The 15,698-nt window shown below is 34.4% G+C and overlaps 1 protein-coding gene across 1 annotated transcript in view; it reads right to left on the bottom strand.

Moving 5' to 3' along the window:
• SCFD1 (sec1 family domain containing 1) overlaps nucleotides 1-15,698 on the bottom strand; it is a 109,206-nt gene that overhangs the window by 52,594 nt on the left and 40,914 nt on the right. The window contains exons 11-14 of the mRNA XM_068991605.1: nucleotides 9,292-9,431; nucleotides 6,252-6,342; nucleotides 5,566-5,639; nucleotides 4,710-4,791 (exon numbers count right to left, since the gene is read on the bottom strand). Coding sequence (XP_068847706.1) covers nucleotides 4,710-4,791; nucleotides 5,566-5,639; nucleotides 6,252-6,342; nucleotides 9,292-9,431 — 387 coding nt within the window. The remainder of the gene's footprint in view (nucleotides 1-4,709; nucleotides 4,792-5,565; nucleotides 5,640-6,251; nucleotides 6,343-9,291; nucleotides 9,432-15,698) is intronic.

The raw sequence follows: 15,698 nt of genomic DNA, 5'->3' as shown, positions 1-15,698 counted from the left end.
GATTGGGGGCAGGAGGAGAAGGGGACAAAAGAGGATGAGATGGCTGGATGGCATCACGGACTCGATGGACTTGAGTCTGAGTGAACTCCGGGAGTTGGTGATGGACAGGGAGGCCTGGCATGCTGTGATTCATGGGGTCGCAAAGAGTCGGACACGACTGAGTGACTGAACTGAACTGAACTGAAGTGATCAGCTATAACTTCAAGTTTCTTTGAAGCGATATACAAAACTTTATAAATGTTTACAATTACAACATAAAGCAATTCTAGCACTTTCAAGATTTTTCAATGTTTTACAGTTGTTGTCTGCCCCCTGCCACTGCTACTAAATTAAGTAATAATTAAATCACCACCTTCACTGAGTCTAAGGCAGGTAACTTAGTTTTAGAGAAACAAACCTCTTTTCCTACTCATACCATTGACATAAATAGACTGGAATCAAATACAAACAAAAAATTCAATTTGCAAACACACAAGATGTTTCATGTTAGCATGGCAATAATGTGGTCAGCAACCACTGTTTCCGAGGGAATAAAGGGCATTGGTTAATTTGATGTGCTGATCAGTTCAGTTTCTACTTTATTTTGAAAGCTTATTTTCCCCTAAGAAAGATAAAGAAGTTGGACCAAAGAAGAATAAGTCCCCTGAAGGAGGTGCTCTAGTTAAAAATTAGCATTGCTAGCAAGAGCTAAGTCTTGCTCAGTGTATATAGAGCTAAGTCGGTACATGTTTGCTTGATCAGAGGATGTCTTTAGACCTAACTCAGTACTTAACTTTCTCCACAGGAAGCAGCAAGAAAGAAATGAAGATCCAGCACCAATAATTCCCAAGAGCTTATTAACCACTTATTCTTGGCCAGCTACCTCGGTAAGGAGCAATCAGATGTGAGAGCTCTTCCTCTCAGGTGGGAGCACTAAGGAAAGAGCATGTATGCCATTTCTCTCTCTCTTCTACTCTGACTTACATGTAGGTGACTTTTCCTTTTCTTAGGTTTCTGATGCTAGAGAATAATTAATTCCAGGTGGCTATGCAGCTGGGACAGTAATCATTAAAGTATACTGAAATCTGTCTACAAATTTAAGTAATCTCAGAATCCATTACGTAATAACCAACAAGTGGGGGTAAACATTAGATCTCTGGTGGGGAACTAAGATCCCACACGCCTTGGAGCAACTAGGCTCCCGTGACACAACTAGAGAATCTGTCCGCTGCAGGGAAAGTTCCTTCACAATTCACAATTTACTCTTAACCTATTAAACCAAAGTTGACTACTCAAGCCACTAAAATCTTTAGAGTATCAATAAATTTACATGATAATATTTGTCAAAGTTGTCACAAACTGCTGTGCTGCCAAATATCAACTGCTGGATAACTACCAGGACTTCTAAAGAGATTAATTTTTTCTAGTATTCTGCTTTAGAAAATGATCTAAAGAAATATAAGCAGCAGGTACAAACGAAACATCCCAAAATAAGAAATATGCAAAACTGCAATAAAGACAAATACCAAGAGATGTGTTCTGAGATCTCTGCATAAAGAGTCATAATGTTCTTGCTAATAACAATAACAATAATAAATAAATATTTACTGCTTAAGTGAATGAATGTTTACAAAGAAGTGAAGCCCAGATGGTCAACAAATTCTAGTAAAGAGTAAGAGATATTGGAGAAAAATATTTTTAAAATTATTGTTGAACATTATATAGCCAGAGGCAGATGGTATAACATAAAAATGGCACAAATAAATGTATCATTTTGAAGTAAATATTTTAAAGTTGGAAATTTAATAATTATAAAAACTAGAAGAAAAATTTTATAACTACAAGTAATAAGAAAAATTGGAAGCAACACAATTTACATGCTAGCTTTGACATAGGAGAATAAAGAGATGTTTTAATTAAGACAGGACTCTTCTCAAAAAACACTGCAATTTTTCTATACTAACAGAATTTCTAATATCAGGATAACTCAGAGTATGTGGCTTAATAAATACAATTATAATTTATATGCCAATATTTAAAATAAATATGCTCCTGTATCTAAGATTTAAAAGACAAAAAAACTTCTGGTATTAATCGGGATTCCTAGAATGATCCAACAAGGAACATGGCATCTTATACAAGAAATTTTCCCTCTGCAAGTAAATGACCTTACATAATGTCCTTTATATCAGATCCTATTAGGAAAATGGTGTCTTCCTTGAGTTATAGCACAAAAATTATTTCATATAAAATTATTTTATATACATATTTTACATTTATTTTATATAAAAATACTTAACACCCTGAATGACAAATCAGTTTCTTAGTATAAGATGCTCTGCTTATTAGCAATCCAGGAAGAAACAAGTTCTTTTATAGAGAGCCAAGGAACCAGGTCTGAAAGAGGAAATTTTGGGTCAGGCATGGTGACATAATAAAATTTATCAGACAGATGGCTCCATTAGGACAAGTTGATTCATAGCTCATGTAAAGTTGTAAATAAGCATCATAAAGAATTTTATAAGTAAATTTTTCCTTAAAAAACACCATTCTCTACTTAGACAAGATAATAGCCATCTTCCAGAACTCATCCATTCCTCAACACTCCTCAGACCATTCTCTGGCTGAAACATAAATCAAATCATGGCATTAACCTCCAATGACTTCCATCATACTTAAATCCCTATTTCTCTTGATCCAATAGTTTTATCAACTCTTTCCCTCCTCACTATGAGTACATTAGTCATCTTCTAGGTCCCTAAAATAGTAAATTTCTTCTTGCCTTAGGGCCTTTGCAGCACTTATTCCCTCTGCCTGAAATGGGTGGCCCTGAGATTTTCACTAACTGGCTCCTTTGGGTGATTCAGGTCTCAACTCAATCATCATCTCATCAAAGGCAATTTCACTTCCTCTAGAACAGCCCTCTGGGCTACTGTCTATTACCTCTTATCACCCTATTTTGCTGTTTTCATACCACCTAAATGCCATGCTTTCTAATTGCTTACTTTGCTTTTTGTCAATGTAAGATTAGCTCCAAGAGAAGAAAGAACTTGTCCATCTTGTTTACCATGGGATCTCTAGGGCCACGCACAATACCCACAGAGCCATTTAATAAACACAATTGAGTAAATTACTTTATCCAGAATTTCCTCAAACCATAAACCATAGTCTTTGATCTAGAGTATATTCATATAAATTTGTGGCAGGATAGTGTTTGTAAAGTTTTATGAAAAAGATGAAAATGTGCACTTTCCATTGGTATGCTAATATGCTTTTAAACACTTTGGGTTACACAATTCGGTTTGGAAGTAGGAGCTGGGTTTAGCACCTTCCTGATTTTACAGCTGTGAGATCTGCCCCCTCCAAAGAAAAACCAAAAACCCTGGAAAAAACTAAAGTCAAAAAAAGTCCACAAAACTGTTTAAATCTCAACGTAACACATAGACTGTTAACAACTGTCATAAACACCCAGCATGTACTCAAAGAGCATTGGTTTAATAGATCAGAAAATCTTGATTACAAAACTATAGTTAAGCCGATGTAAATTAGAACTTATATTTTAATACAACAGTTTTATTTAACTTTTTATATTAGCTTTGTAAGCAAAGTCTGTCTTTTCTGAGTGAAGGAAATCACTGAATATAGCTCTCTGTTACATTCCACCAGTTATATATATTATCTTCACTGGAGACAATGACCTCAGGTAAAAAAAATGAGCAGGCTTTTTCCACTTTACAGAGGTACAACATATGGAAGTTATCATCAGATATCATCTATAGACGGCACAATTATATTTCTATTCCTGTAGGTATATGAAAATAGCAAGATCAAAATCAAGAAGTGGAACAAAGAAAAAAATCAGGTGTCAGCTTAATAGAAATTGTGCAGGTTTAAATTCTATGATCTACAATGATCAAATCTATCTATATTAGCTCCTTTCTAGTGCTCTAAGACTTTTAAAATCATTAAAAAATGTTTAATCCCCTTTTCCATAAATACAAGTTGTTATCAACACGTTTGACAGACAGAAAGTATATTTAGTTTTTATTGCTTTTTCAAATGTATCATCTCAAATGGAAAGCAGGGGTCAGTAGTAACTACATTCTGGTATATCACCAATCTGTCACTGGAATTCAGTTCCATGTCCAGAGAATAAATGACAATAGAATACTGATGAATGGATTAAATCAAACTGATATGGAGTTATGAATAAAGTAATGAGAAAAAATAATTATGATAGACAACATACAGGATTATCCAATACATGTGTTTCAAAATCACAGTATAGTGGGAGATAGTAAGAAGCTATAAGGCTAACAGACTAATCTTAAACTAAAATGTTCAGAACCAAGTTGCATTTCATTGTGATGTTATCAACATATTTCAGATAGTACTATAGTAAAGGGGTGTCTAAACCTGAATTACTGATGTTCGGATACAAATCTATTATTAACAAAGTAGGACATGTAGAGGCATTACTAAGGCAGTGAAACATAATAAAAATATCACAGGTGCTAAGTTCTCCTTACTGAATGTGTGACCTTGGGCAAATCACTAACCTTCCTGGATTGGTTTCCTCATGTGCAAAAATGAAGGTAATAATGCTGCCTTCAATAATTATAACTCAACCTTACAGTTAGGGCTCAATGAGATACTGAATAAGAATCTTAAAAAGTCTAAAACCTACAAAATTAGTAGTTATATTGTAAGGAGGGAGAAGTTAAATTTACCTTTATATGTTCTAAAACAGCAGTGGCAACATTTGTATGGAGATCAATAAGTCTTTTTTTTTCAAGGAGTTCTGGCAAAGAGCTACAAGTATCAAACAATTGAAAATTAACTGTTAAAATTTCTAACGAAATGACATAAATTTTAATAAAACTCAAACCTGGGTGTTTCCTCTGAGGAAACTTGGAATAGTAAAACAGGGCCAAAATTACATGTTAAACTATCAACTGAACTTAATCTCTAGGCTTGAACATATACAGTATTTACCACTTTAATACAGTTGAAATGCTTCTTATTTTAAAATAATCTGCCTCCCAAATATCATCATTCTATCATTTCACTTTCTAATTCTAAAACGTGGAGGTTTAGAATAAAATCAGATTAATGGGAAAATTTTACCTGTATTTCTAAAACATGGAACTTTCTCTCCTTGATGGTATTTAAAGTATCCAAAAGATACTGCTTAAACTTTATCTGACACAGTAACAGTAGCAATGATAAAATTAACAATAACTCACCTTACCTTATCATCAATACTATCTCAATGACAAAATTACTCCCATTACACAATTCTAACTAGTAAAAGAAACAAATGATCTGCTATATAAAGGATTTATGTTGGTAACTGGCAGAAAACAAGAAAATTCTGTAAAGCAGTGATCCTTCAATAAAAAAATTAAAAGAATAAAGGAGGGAACTCAAGTCAGCTTGACTACAGTAAAAATACAATTAGCTCTTCGGACTTAGAGGTATATGCTATTACTATTCCCTATCATGAAAAATATTTATCGATTTTTTAACTTCCAATATAAATCATATCAACAGAAAGACTTCAAAGAGGATATCCTGCTTACTTACCTAACAGCTGATGTTAGCTTAGCAGTATTGTCAGAAAGCATACTTATGGCTCCTTCATCTTCACCTTCTAGTCCCTGGGAAGGAAAAAGAGGTCCTAGTAACTACTCAGAAATCCCAAGCCAAAGCACTGATTTTCATCAATATATTCCTAGGATCACTGATAAACAGTAGTAAGATTTAGGTCACCCAGAATAATAAATCTTCCCCTCTTAAGGAGCAAGCATCTGCATTCTTGACAGTTATAGAAAAATTCTAGTCACCACCAATCTAACGAATGGTTGGATGACTGAAAAGGAAGCATCCGGCATTTTCAGATAAAGAAATAGGTCCAGAGACTTGCCACAGGTCACTACATATAGTAATAAATAGAGATGAAATTTGAAGTGAGGTCAAAGTATAGTAAAATGAGCAGCACTGGAACATACATGTCTAAAATAAACTCACATATATTTTTTCAAATCATAAATTTGTATTAGTTTTTTTTAATGTTCCCTCTACTCCTCAGAACTTAAGATTTCTTTTTTAAAAAAATCTTTTATGTAACAATCTTTTAAGAGAACAATTTTTTTTGTCATTAAAGCAATGGAAGGTCTTGAATTTTTATAAGGGAAAAAAGTTAACCTCTTTCTCCTTCCAGATGTCCTCCTGCTTCCCTTATATTTGCAAGAAAGCAAACAGAATCTTACCATAATGCTTTTAAGTCGTTTAACCTCATCTTCCTGTGCTCTGTAAGACTCTAGTTCTTGCTGAACTGATTCTGCAACTTCTGGGAATGGACTAAAACAGTTTTGCAGAAGAGGAATTATGAGTGCAAAATTAAAAGATTGACTTTTGTGTGAATTTTGAAACGTATACAATGAGGATTATTTTAAATATACTTATTTATATTTGCATATATTTTATATACAACTTAGGCAGAAAACATTAGGATAAATCAAACTACATTTTCTTGTGATATCTATTTACATTCTAAATACTACTTTAAAATGTATATCATAATACTTATATATATAAACAAATTTAAATTTTATTTCTATCCTTTCACTAACTATCAATTTTTCTTCACCTTTAGCTATTAGAAAAAATAAAAAGATATTGAAGTGACTGAAAAACAAAGGAAGAGAAGCCATGGTACATCAAAGACCAAGTAAGTATTACGACCCATAGTGCCAAAGGGTTCATGTAACTACAAACATGTATCAAAAAATATTACATATAAGTAACTGTGAAAAAAACTTTCAAATCTGTAAATTTGATATGTAGAACACCACTGGTAAAAACAGAATGTAGGCCAGTATTGTTGGTTCAGTCCCTGATATCTTCTCAGTATGTATAGCTGCTAAACTCCTCAGTTTAGCAGCAATTTCCATAGACTTCAAATACAACTCATCTGGAATCATTGAGCAATTCAGGTAGAAACGGTCATGCAGTGTTAATCCTGAATGTTATCTAGATGAGTATGTGTTGACCATGAAATAGTTCCTAACATAAGTATTTTTCATCTACAGCCTTAGGGGAGGCCAGAAGCTTTCTCTCTTTTAAGGAAGAAATGGTCACTTCTCATCAAGCAATAAAACAAAAACTTTTCCCCATTCCTCCACTCTGATACTTGATAACACTTCATTAATGATCAGCAAAGAAATGACAAAATCTGAAATGATTGTGAGGAACACAGTCCAGTTTTACATGACAAGTGCAGGCCCTAACTGAGATCCAGAGGAGTCTGTTGGCAAAAGATAGCAGCGAGCAGGTAAAATGTTCTGGCTCATCCTTAAAATTTCTAGTACCTTTAGGTCTCAGGGCTGACAGACAATGATCACTGCCTGCATTTACTGAGAGATTACTGTATGCCAAGGTTCCCTGTAGTTCAGACAGTAAAGAATCTGCCTGCAATGCAGGAGACCTGGGTTAGACCCCATGGGTTGGGAAGATCCTCTGGAGAAGGGAATGGCTACCCACTCCAGTCTTCTTGCCTGGAGAATCCCATGGACAGAGGAACCTGGCGGGCTACAGTCTGAGGGGTCACAATCAGACAGCACTGAGTGACTAACACCACTACTACTACTACTGCTATATGCCAAATACTATGCTAAGAATCCGTCTCTATTGTCTCATTTAATTCTGACCACAGTTTTGTAAGGTAAATACATAGTATTGACAGTTAAGACCAGGGACTTTGGAATCTGCCAGAACTGGTTTTCATTCTGCTTTTACTAATGAAAGCTGGATCATTTGGGGCAAGTTACTTCTTTATATTACGTCAATCTTCACAACAACCTTCTGAAATAGGACAATAGATAGAATTACCATCCCACATCTTACAGATGAGGAAAATGAAGCCTAGAGAGATTTAGGTCACTTGTTTTAACTCTGTGGTGTCTCCCAGTGTCTGTGCCCGTATTACTATCATTGCATGATATTCAAAGCAGCGGCTATTTCTACCGAACAAAAAATTAAAGTTCATACTATACAAAGTTCATGCTCTTAAGATTGTTCCTAAACATATGGTCTAAGGAAAATATTCAAAATTTCCATATGTGAATAAAATTGTTTTCATTTAAGCTTTCGTCTATTAGGGAATGTGATCTTTAAAGTTAACTTTAAAATATCTTGCATCCTTGATAAATAATGTAAATTCTTATACTTTACTATTCTAAAAGGAAATGTAGACAATGGGATTTCAAAGAGAAGAAAACCATCTAAAATAAGGAAAATTACGACAGTACCCAAAACTGCATTAGTCAGAGAGAGGGAAAGACAGCGACTTTTCACTGCAGACACACTAAAACTATTTGTTATAGCAATATGATTTCCAGTGTTAATAAATTAAAAAAAAAGAGAAAGGTGTAAATAAAAAGAAATAAAACACCAAAAAAGCCCCATCATGTTGAACCAAGTCTACACGCTACTTCTCTTTAAAAATAAGTAAGACCAAAAAGAAAGCAGACTCAAGGACACAGATATATAGAGATGGATAGACAGATGCTACTATATATATACCGTAGCAGTTCAAATAGTCCAAATGATAATAAGTAACATTGTATTTCCGTAAGTGTTGATGAGCAACATTCTTTTTCTTTCAGAGGAATGATTTTTCTGTTTCTTTAGAAAGATTCCTCTAGCCATAATACCACTAGATAACTTACACAGCAGTTACTGAGCTCATGAAATACCCTCAATTAAGGGATCATAGCAACACATGGGATCTGTACACCTGCCTATAATAAATCAAATGGCAAATTGCTACAATTTTTTCACCTATTATTCCTAATGTACTTTGAATAAAACTGGTTTTCAGGCTTAAGTATTTTCTTCACAGATAGCTAAAATTGGGTTTGTCCGAAGGAACAAAAAGGGTAAATCACACCTTGATGTTTCCCGATCACCGAAACCAATCTTAATAAAAGGCAGAAATAGTGCTACAGAGGGTCAACTGGAACAGAAATGAAATTTAAAGACTACATATAAAATCTATAAAATCATATGGAATGGACATATTTTAAAGGAAGTGATCCCCACAAAACAACAAAAACAACATAAGAACTAGGAAAGTAAGCAATAAAGACACAGCTCCTTAGACTATTTAATTTACAGTTCTTATTCATTGCATAGATGAACCATTATGACTGGTTTTGATTTTTTTTAATCAAATTAATTAAGTCAGGTGACATTTTTGCATTTTTTTAGGGGTTGAATCTTTTACTTATTAATGTTTTTCTTATTTACCTTCCTTTATGTTTCTGCCAAAATTTATCAACTGGAGTTAAGTCATAAGACTTCTTGTTTTTTCTCTTCGGTCTAGCACCAGCTGGAGAATTCTCCATTCCTGAAGACTCTTCCAAGTTAACTCTGTTCAAGTGGAAATCCTAGGAAAGAGTAATCCTGTTTTAAGTAACAGTTTTCTAAGTTTAAGAACGTTTTCTACAACAATAAAAATAACACAGATTATTGCTGCCTTATCTACTATTTCCAAGGTCAAAATACAGATTCTGAAATTTAAAAGACCTTCTTCCAATGTTTTACTACAAAAAGGTACTTTTAATTGTTTACATATTTTAATTAAGCAGTAGATGCATATCATTACAATTCAAAAAATACATAAAACCATGTTAAGGTTCTTGTGTATCCTACTAGCAAAATATTTCTGCATATGTCAGTAAACAAATATCCCTTAAGTTGTAAAGAATGAGGTTATATTTATATACTTAGTATTTCACTTTTCTCAATTAATAATGTACTTAGAGCTCTTCTCTGAATATATACATCTATCTTATTTTTATCATGTCTACACAGTAGTTGAATATTTGACTCTATTTATTTGATCCGGTCTCTTGATGCTGAATTGTTTCCAACAACAAACATAATCTTAAATATAATTTTTAAGCTCTTACAGGATATTAATAGTCTGATCTGTTACTTGATGAACTGCATTAAAAAAAAAATTATAACAGAAGTTCCAATAATAATAGCATTCCCTTTCACATAAATTCTAAGAGCCAGTCAGACTAGTGGTTGCTAAGCTTTCCTGTGTACACATAATTTTACTTACTTGAGGTTTGATTCCCTTCCCCCCTTCTCAAAAAACAAACATACAAAATTAATGAAGTTATCTTTTTAGTTCCTTCATGTAATAGCAACGTTTTATGGTTCAACTCTATTCTGAGGAATAGTGAACTAGGGAAAACATGGACATCAATAAGTGAGTAAATGAATGATAAGCAAAAGAATTCATATGGAGAAATTATCTACCATGACTGTGATAAAATCATCTTAATTCTAAGATATGTGCTTAATGATTAAGCTTCTAGGTCTTAGCAAATTGACTGTAGTCAATACAATTTAATTTCCTATTGATAGAAAAAGGTCATTAATACTGTGTTTATATCCTTAGACCATACCTTATAACTTTCATGAATAAATTTTTTATAGTAGTTTACTTCCTAGCATTTTCCCCATTACACAAAACACCAGAGTGTGAAATATGTAGATGTCTAACTGCTGGTAGAGTAAGTAATAAGTCTACTGACAAAGAAGAGTATACTATATTGTTAGTATTATGCCTTTCCTATAGACTCTTTAAATTATCATAGGATAAACATAACCCTATTTAATTCCTTTTCTCAATCCATATATTAACCTCACCTTTGCACAACAAATCATCCATACAGGAAGCAGCACAATAAATAGATGTTAACAGCTACATCTGAGAAGATCCTTTATTTTTAAAAGTTATGTAACAAAACAAAGATAATGAAGAAGAGAAACATTTCTGAAGAGCTAAGCTTTATGAACTAGAATTTCTAGTGAAGTACTATTTCCATGGGGATGACACACTGCATTCAAAATCAAAGTAATCTGTTCGCAAAATTAGTGCTCTAAAAATAGGAGAGCATATTATTACACCAAAGTATTGATGGAATACTTAAAACACAAAATGCTAAAAGAATAAAAGAATTTAAGAGTTTTGAGAAATAATAGTGGCAGAACATTCCCACTGTTTGCAATAATAGCCAGGCAAATAAGGAAAAGTAATTTTAGCCTTGAAAATTGGGAAATCAGAATATTCTGTGCTGTACTCAATCATGTTAAAGAAACTGAACATTTATACACAAATAAAAGACAACAGAATTAGTTTTAACATGGCAGAGTCTAATCTATTTCTACTGATATTCATATTTTCCTGACTTAGAAGACTGGACAATGGTATGACAAATCAGTGGACAGAAATAAATCTCATTGGGGGAAAAAAAAGCAAAGAAAGAAATTCTACTGGGAAGTGCTAAAAACACAGGTAAGTATTCAGTGGTCTTCTTTTTCTTTCACAAGCTAAAGCAGTCCAAGAGAAATAGACAGAGCCAATATTAAAAAATTACATTTGGGTAATATATGTAACACCTATTTATGAAGAGCTGAGAATTATATCCACATGAGAAGAAAAGCCAAGCAAAGTAAAAGGAACTTTTATTTTGGCGAGGAATTAAGTGTCTAGATCTATCAGTTTATAGGCCATACTGGAGAAAAGAGAAATAAAGTCAAATTTTACCCCACAAAGATACAATCAAGCAAACACAGAAACGTCATGAACCTTAAGAAAATGAGTGGGGAGGGGGCGGTCCTAAGATGGTGGAAGAATAGGACGGGGAGACCACTTTCTCCCCCACAAATTCATGGAAAGAACATTTGAACGCTGAGCAAATTCCACAAAACAACTTCTGAATGCTGGCAGAGGACATCAGGCACCCAGAAAGACAGTCTATTGTCTTTGAAAGGAGATGGAGAAGTCTTGAGGCTACTGTAAGAATAAGACTGAAAACCAGAAGCAGGAGGCTTAAGTCCAAAACCTGTGAACACCAGAGAACTCCTGACTCCAGGGAACATTAATCAATAGGAGCTCATCAAAAGCCTCCATACCTACACTGAAACCAAGCACGACCCAAGGGCGAACAAGTTCCAGGGCAAGACACACCACACAAATTCTCCAGCAACACAGGAACATAGCCCTGAGCTTCAATATACAGGGTGCCCAAAGTCACACCAAACCCACAGACATCTCAAAACTCACTACTGGACACTTCATTGCTCTCCAGAGAGAAGAAATCCAGCTCCACCCACCAGAACACTGACACAAGCTTCCCTAACCAGGAAACCTTGACAAGCCACCCATCCAACTCCACCCACAGCAAAGAACCTCCACAATAAAGAGGAACCACAAACTGCCACAACACAGAAAGGCCACCCCAAACACAGCAATCTAAACAAGGTGAAAAGACAGAGAAATACTTAGCAGGTAAAGAAACAGGATAAATTCCCACCAAACCAAACAAAACAGGAGGAGATAGGGAATCTACCTGATAAAGAATTCCGAATAATGATAGTGAAAATGATCCAAAATCTTGAAAACAAAATGGAGTTACAGATAAATAGCCTGGAGACAAGGATTCGGAAGATGCAAGAAAGGTTTAACAGGGACCTAGAAAAAATAAAAAAGAGTCAATATATAATGAATAATGTAATAAATGAGATCAAAAACACTCTGGAGGGAACGAACAGTAGAATAACGGAGGCAAAAGATACAATAAGTGAGGTGTAAGATAGAAGGGTGGAAATAAATGAAGCAGAAAGGAAAAAAGAAAAAGAATTAAAAGAAATGAGGACAACCTCAGAGACCTCTGGGACAATGTTAAACACCCCAACATTCGAATCATAGGAGTCCCAGAAGTAGAAGACAAAAAGAAAGACCACGGGAAAATACTTGAGGAGATAATAGTTGAAAACTTCCCTATAATGGGGAAGGAAATTGTCACCCAAGTCCAAGAAACCCAGAGAGTCCCAAACAGGATAAACCCAAGGCAAAACACACCAAGACACATATTAATTAAATTAGCAAAGATCAAACACAAAGAACAAATATTAAAAGCAGCAAGGGATAAACAACAACATACAAGGGGATTCCCATAAGGATAACAGCTGATCTTTCAATAGAAACTCTTCAGGCCAGAAGGGAATGGCAGGACATACTTAAAGTGATGAAAGAAAAAAAGCTACAGCCCAGATTACTGTACCCAGCAAGGATTTCATTCAAATATGAAGGAGAAATCAAAAGCCTTACAGACAAGCAAAAGCTGAGAGAATTCAGCACCACCAAACCAGCTCTCTAACAAATGCTAAAGGATCTTCTCTAGACAGGAAACACAGAAAGGGTGTATAAACTCAAACCCAAAACAACAAAGTAAATGGCAATGGGATCATACTTATCCATAATTACCTTAAATGTAAATGGGTTGGATGCCCCAACCAAAAGACAATGACTGGCTGAATGAATACAAAAACAAGACCCCTATATAAGTTGTCTACAAGAGACCCACCTCAAAATAAGGGACACATACAGACTGAAAGTGAAGGGCTGGAAAAAGATATTCCATGCAAATAGAGACCAAAAGAAAGCAGGAGTAGCAATACTCATATCAGATAAAACAGACTTTAAAATAAAGGCTGTGAAAAGAGACAAAGGACACTACATAATGATCAAAGGATCAATCCAAGAAGAAGATATAACAATTATAAATACCAACATAGAAGCACCACAGTATGTAACACAAATGCTAACAAGTATGAAAGGGGAAATTAACAATAACACAATAATAGTGGGAGACTTTAATACCCCAGTCACACCTATGGATGGATCAACTAAACAGAAAATTAACAAGGAAACACAAACTTTAAATGATACAATAGACCAGTTAGACCTAACGGATATCTATAGGACATTTCACCCCAAAACAATGAATTTCACCTTTTTCTCAAGTGTACACGGAATCCTCTCCAGGATAGATCACATCCTGGGCCATAAATCTAGCCTTGGTAAATTCAAAATAACTGAAATCATTCCAAGCATCTTTTCTGACCACAATGCAGTAAGATTAGATGTCAATTACAGAAGAAAAACTATTAAAAATTCCAAATGGAGGCTGACAAGACGGTGCTGAATAACCAACAAATCACAGAAGAAATCAAAAAAGAAATAAAAACATGCATAGAAATGAATGAAAATGAAAACACAACATCCCCAAACCTATGCGAAACTGTAAAAGCAGTACTAAGGGGAAGGTTCATAGCAATACAGGCTTACCTCAAGAAAGAAGAAAAAAGTCAAATAAATAACCTAACTCTACACCTAAAAAACTTGAAAAGGAAGAAATGAACAACTCCAGGGTTAGTAGAAGGAAAGAAATCTTAAAAATTAGGGCAGAAATAAATGTAAAAGAAACAAAAGAGACCATAGCAAAAATTAACAAAGCCAAAAGCTGGTTCTTTGAGAAGATAAATAAAATTGACAAACCATTAGCCAGACTCATCAAGAAAAAAAGGGAGAAGAATCAAATCAACAAAATTAGAAATGAAAATGGAGAGATCACAACAGACAACACAGAAATACAAAGGATCGTAAGAGACTACTATTAGCAACTATATGCCAATAAAATGGACAACTTGGAAAGAAATGGACAAATTCTTGGAAAAGTACAACTTTCCAAAACTGAACTAGGGAGAAACAGAAAATCTTAACAGACTCATCACAAGCACAGAAATCAAAACTGTAATCAGAAACCTTCCAGCAAACAAAAGCTCAGGACCAGACGGCTTTACAGATGAATTCTACCAAAAATTTAAGAGAAGAGCTAACACTATCCTACTCAAACTCTTCCAGAAAATTGCAGAGGAAGGTAAACTTCCAAACTCATTCTATGAGGCCACCATCACCCTAATACCAAAACCTGACAAAGATGCCACAAAAAAAGATAACTACAGGCCAATATCACTGGTGAACATAGATGCAAAAACCCTTAACAAAATTCTAGCAATCAGAATCCACCAACATATTAAAAGGATCATACATCATGACCAAGTGTGCTTTATCCCAGGAATGCAAAGATTCTTCAATATCTGCAAATCAATCAACGTAATACACCACATTAACAAACTGAAAGATAAAAACCATATGGTTATCTCAACAGATGCAGAGAAAGCCTTTGACAAAATTCAACAACCATTTATGATAAAAACCCTCCAGGAATCAGGAATAGAAGGAACATACCTCAACATAATAAAAGTTATATATGACAAACCCACAGCAAACATTATCCTCAATGGTGAACAATTGAAAGCATTTCCCCTAAAGTCGGGAACAAGACAAGGGTGCCCACTCTCACCACTATTACTCAACATAGTTCTGGAAGTTTTGGCCACAGCAATCAGAGCAGAAAAAGAAATAAAATGAAGTAAAACTCTCACTGTTTGCAGATGATATGATCCTCCACAGAGAAAACCCTAAAGACTCCACCAGAAAATTACTAGAGCTAATCAATGAATATTGCAAAGTTGCAGGATATAAAATCAACACACAGAAATCCCTTGCATTCCTATACACCAACAATGAGAAAACAGAAAGAGAAATTAAGGAATAATTTCATTCACCATTGCAACAAAAAGAATAAAATACTTAGGAATATCTACCTAAAGAAACAAAAGACCTATATATAGAAAACTATAAAACACTGGTGAAAGAAATCAAAGAGGACACAAATAGATGGAGAAATATACCATGTACATGGATTAGAAGAATCAATATAGTGAAA

Source organism: Capricornis sumatraensis, chromosome 19 (assembly GCF_032405125.1).
Source record: "Capricornis sumatraensis isolate serow.1 chromosome 19, serow.2, whole genome shotgun sequence".
Classification (NCBI taxonomy): Eukaryota; Metazoa; Chordata; class Mammalia; order Artiodactyla; family Bovidae; genus Capricornis; species Capricornis sumatraensis.
Note: the sequence above shows the minus strand (reverse complement) of the source record. Positions and strands in the feature narration are given on the sequence as shown.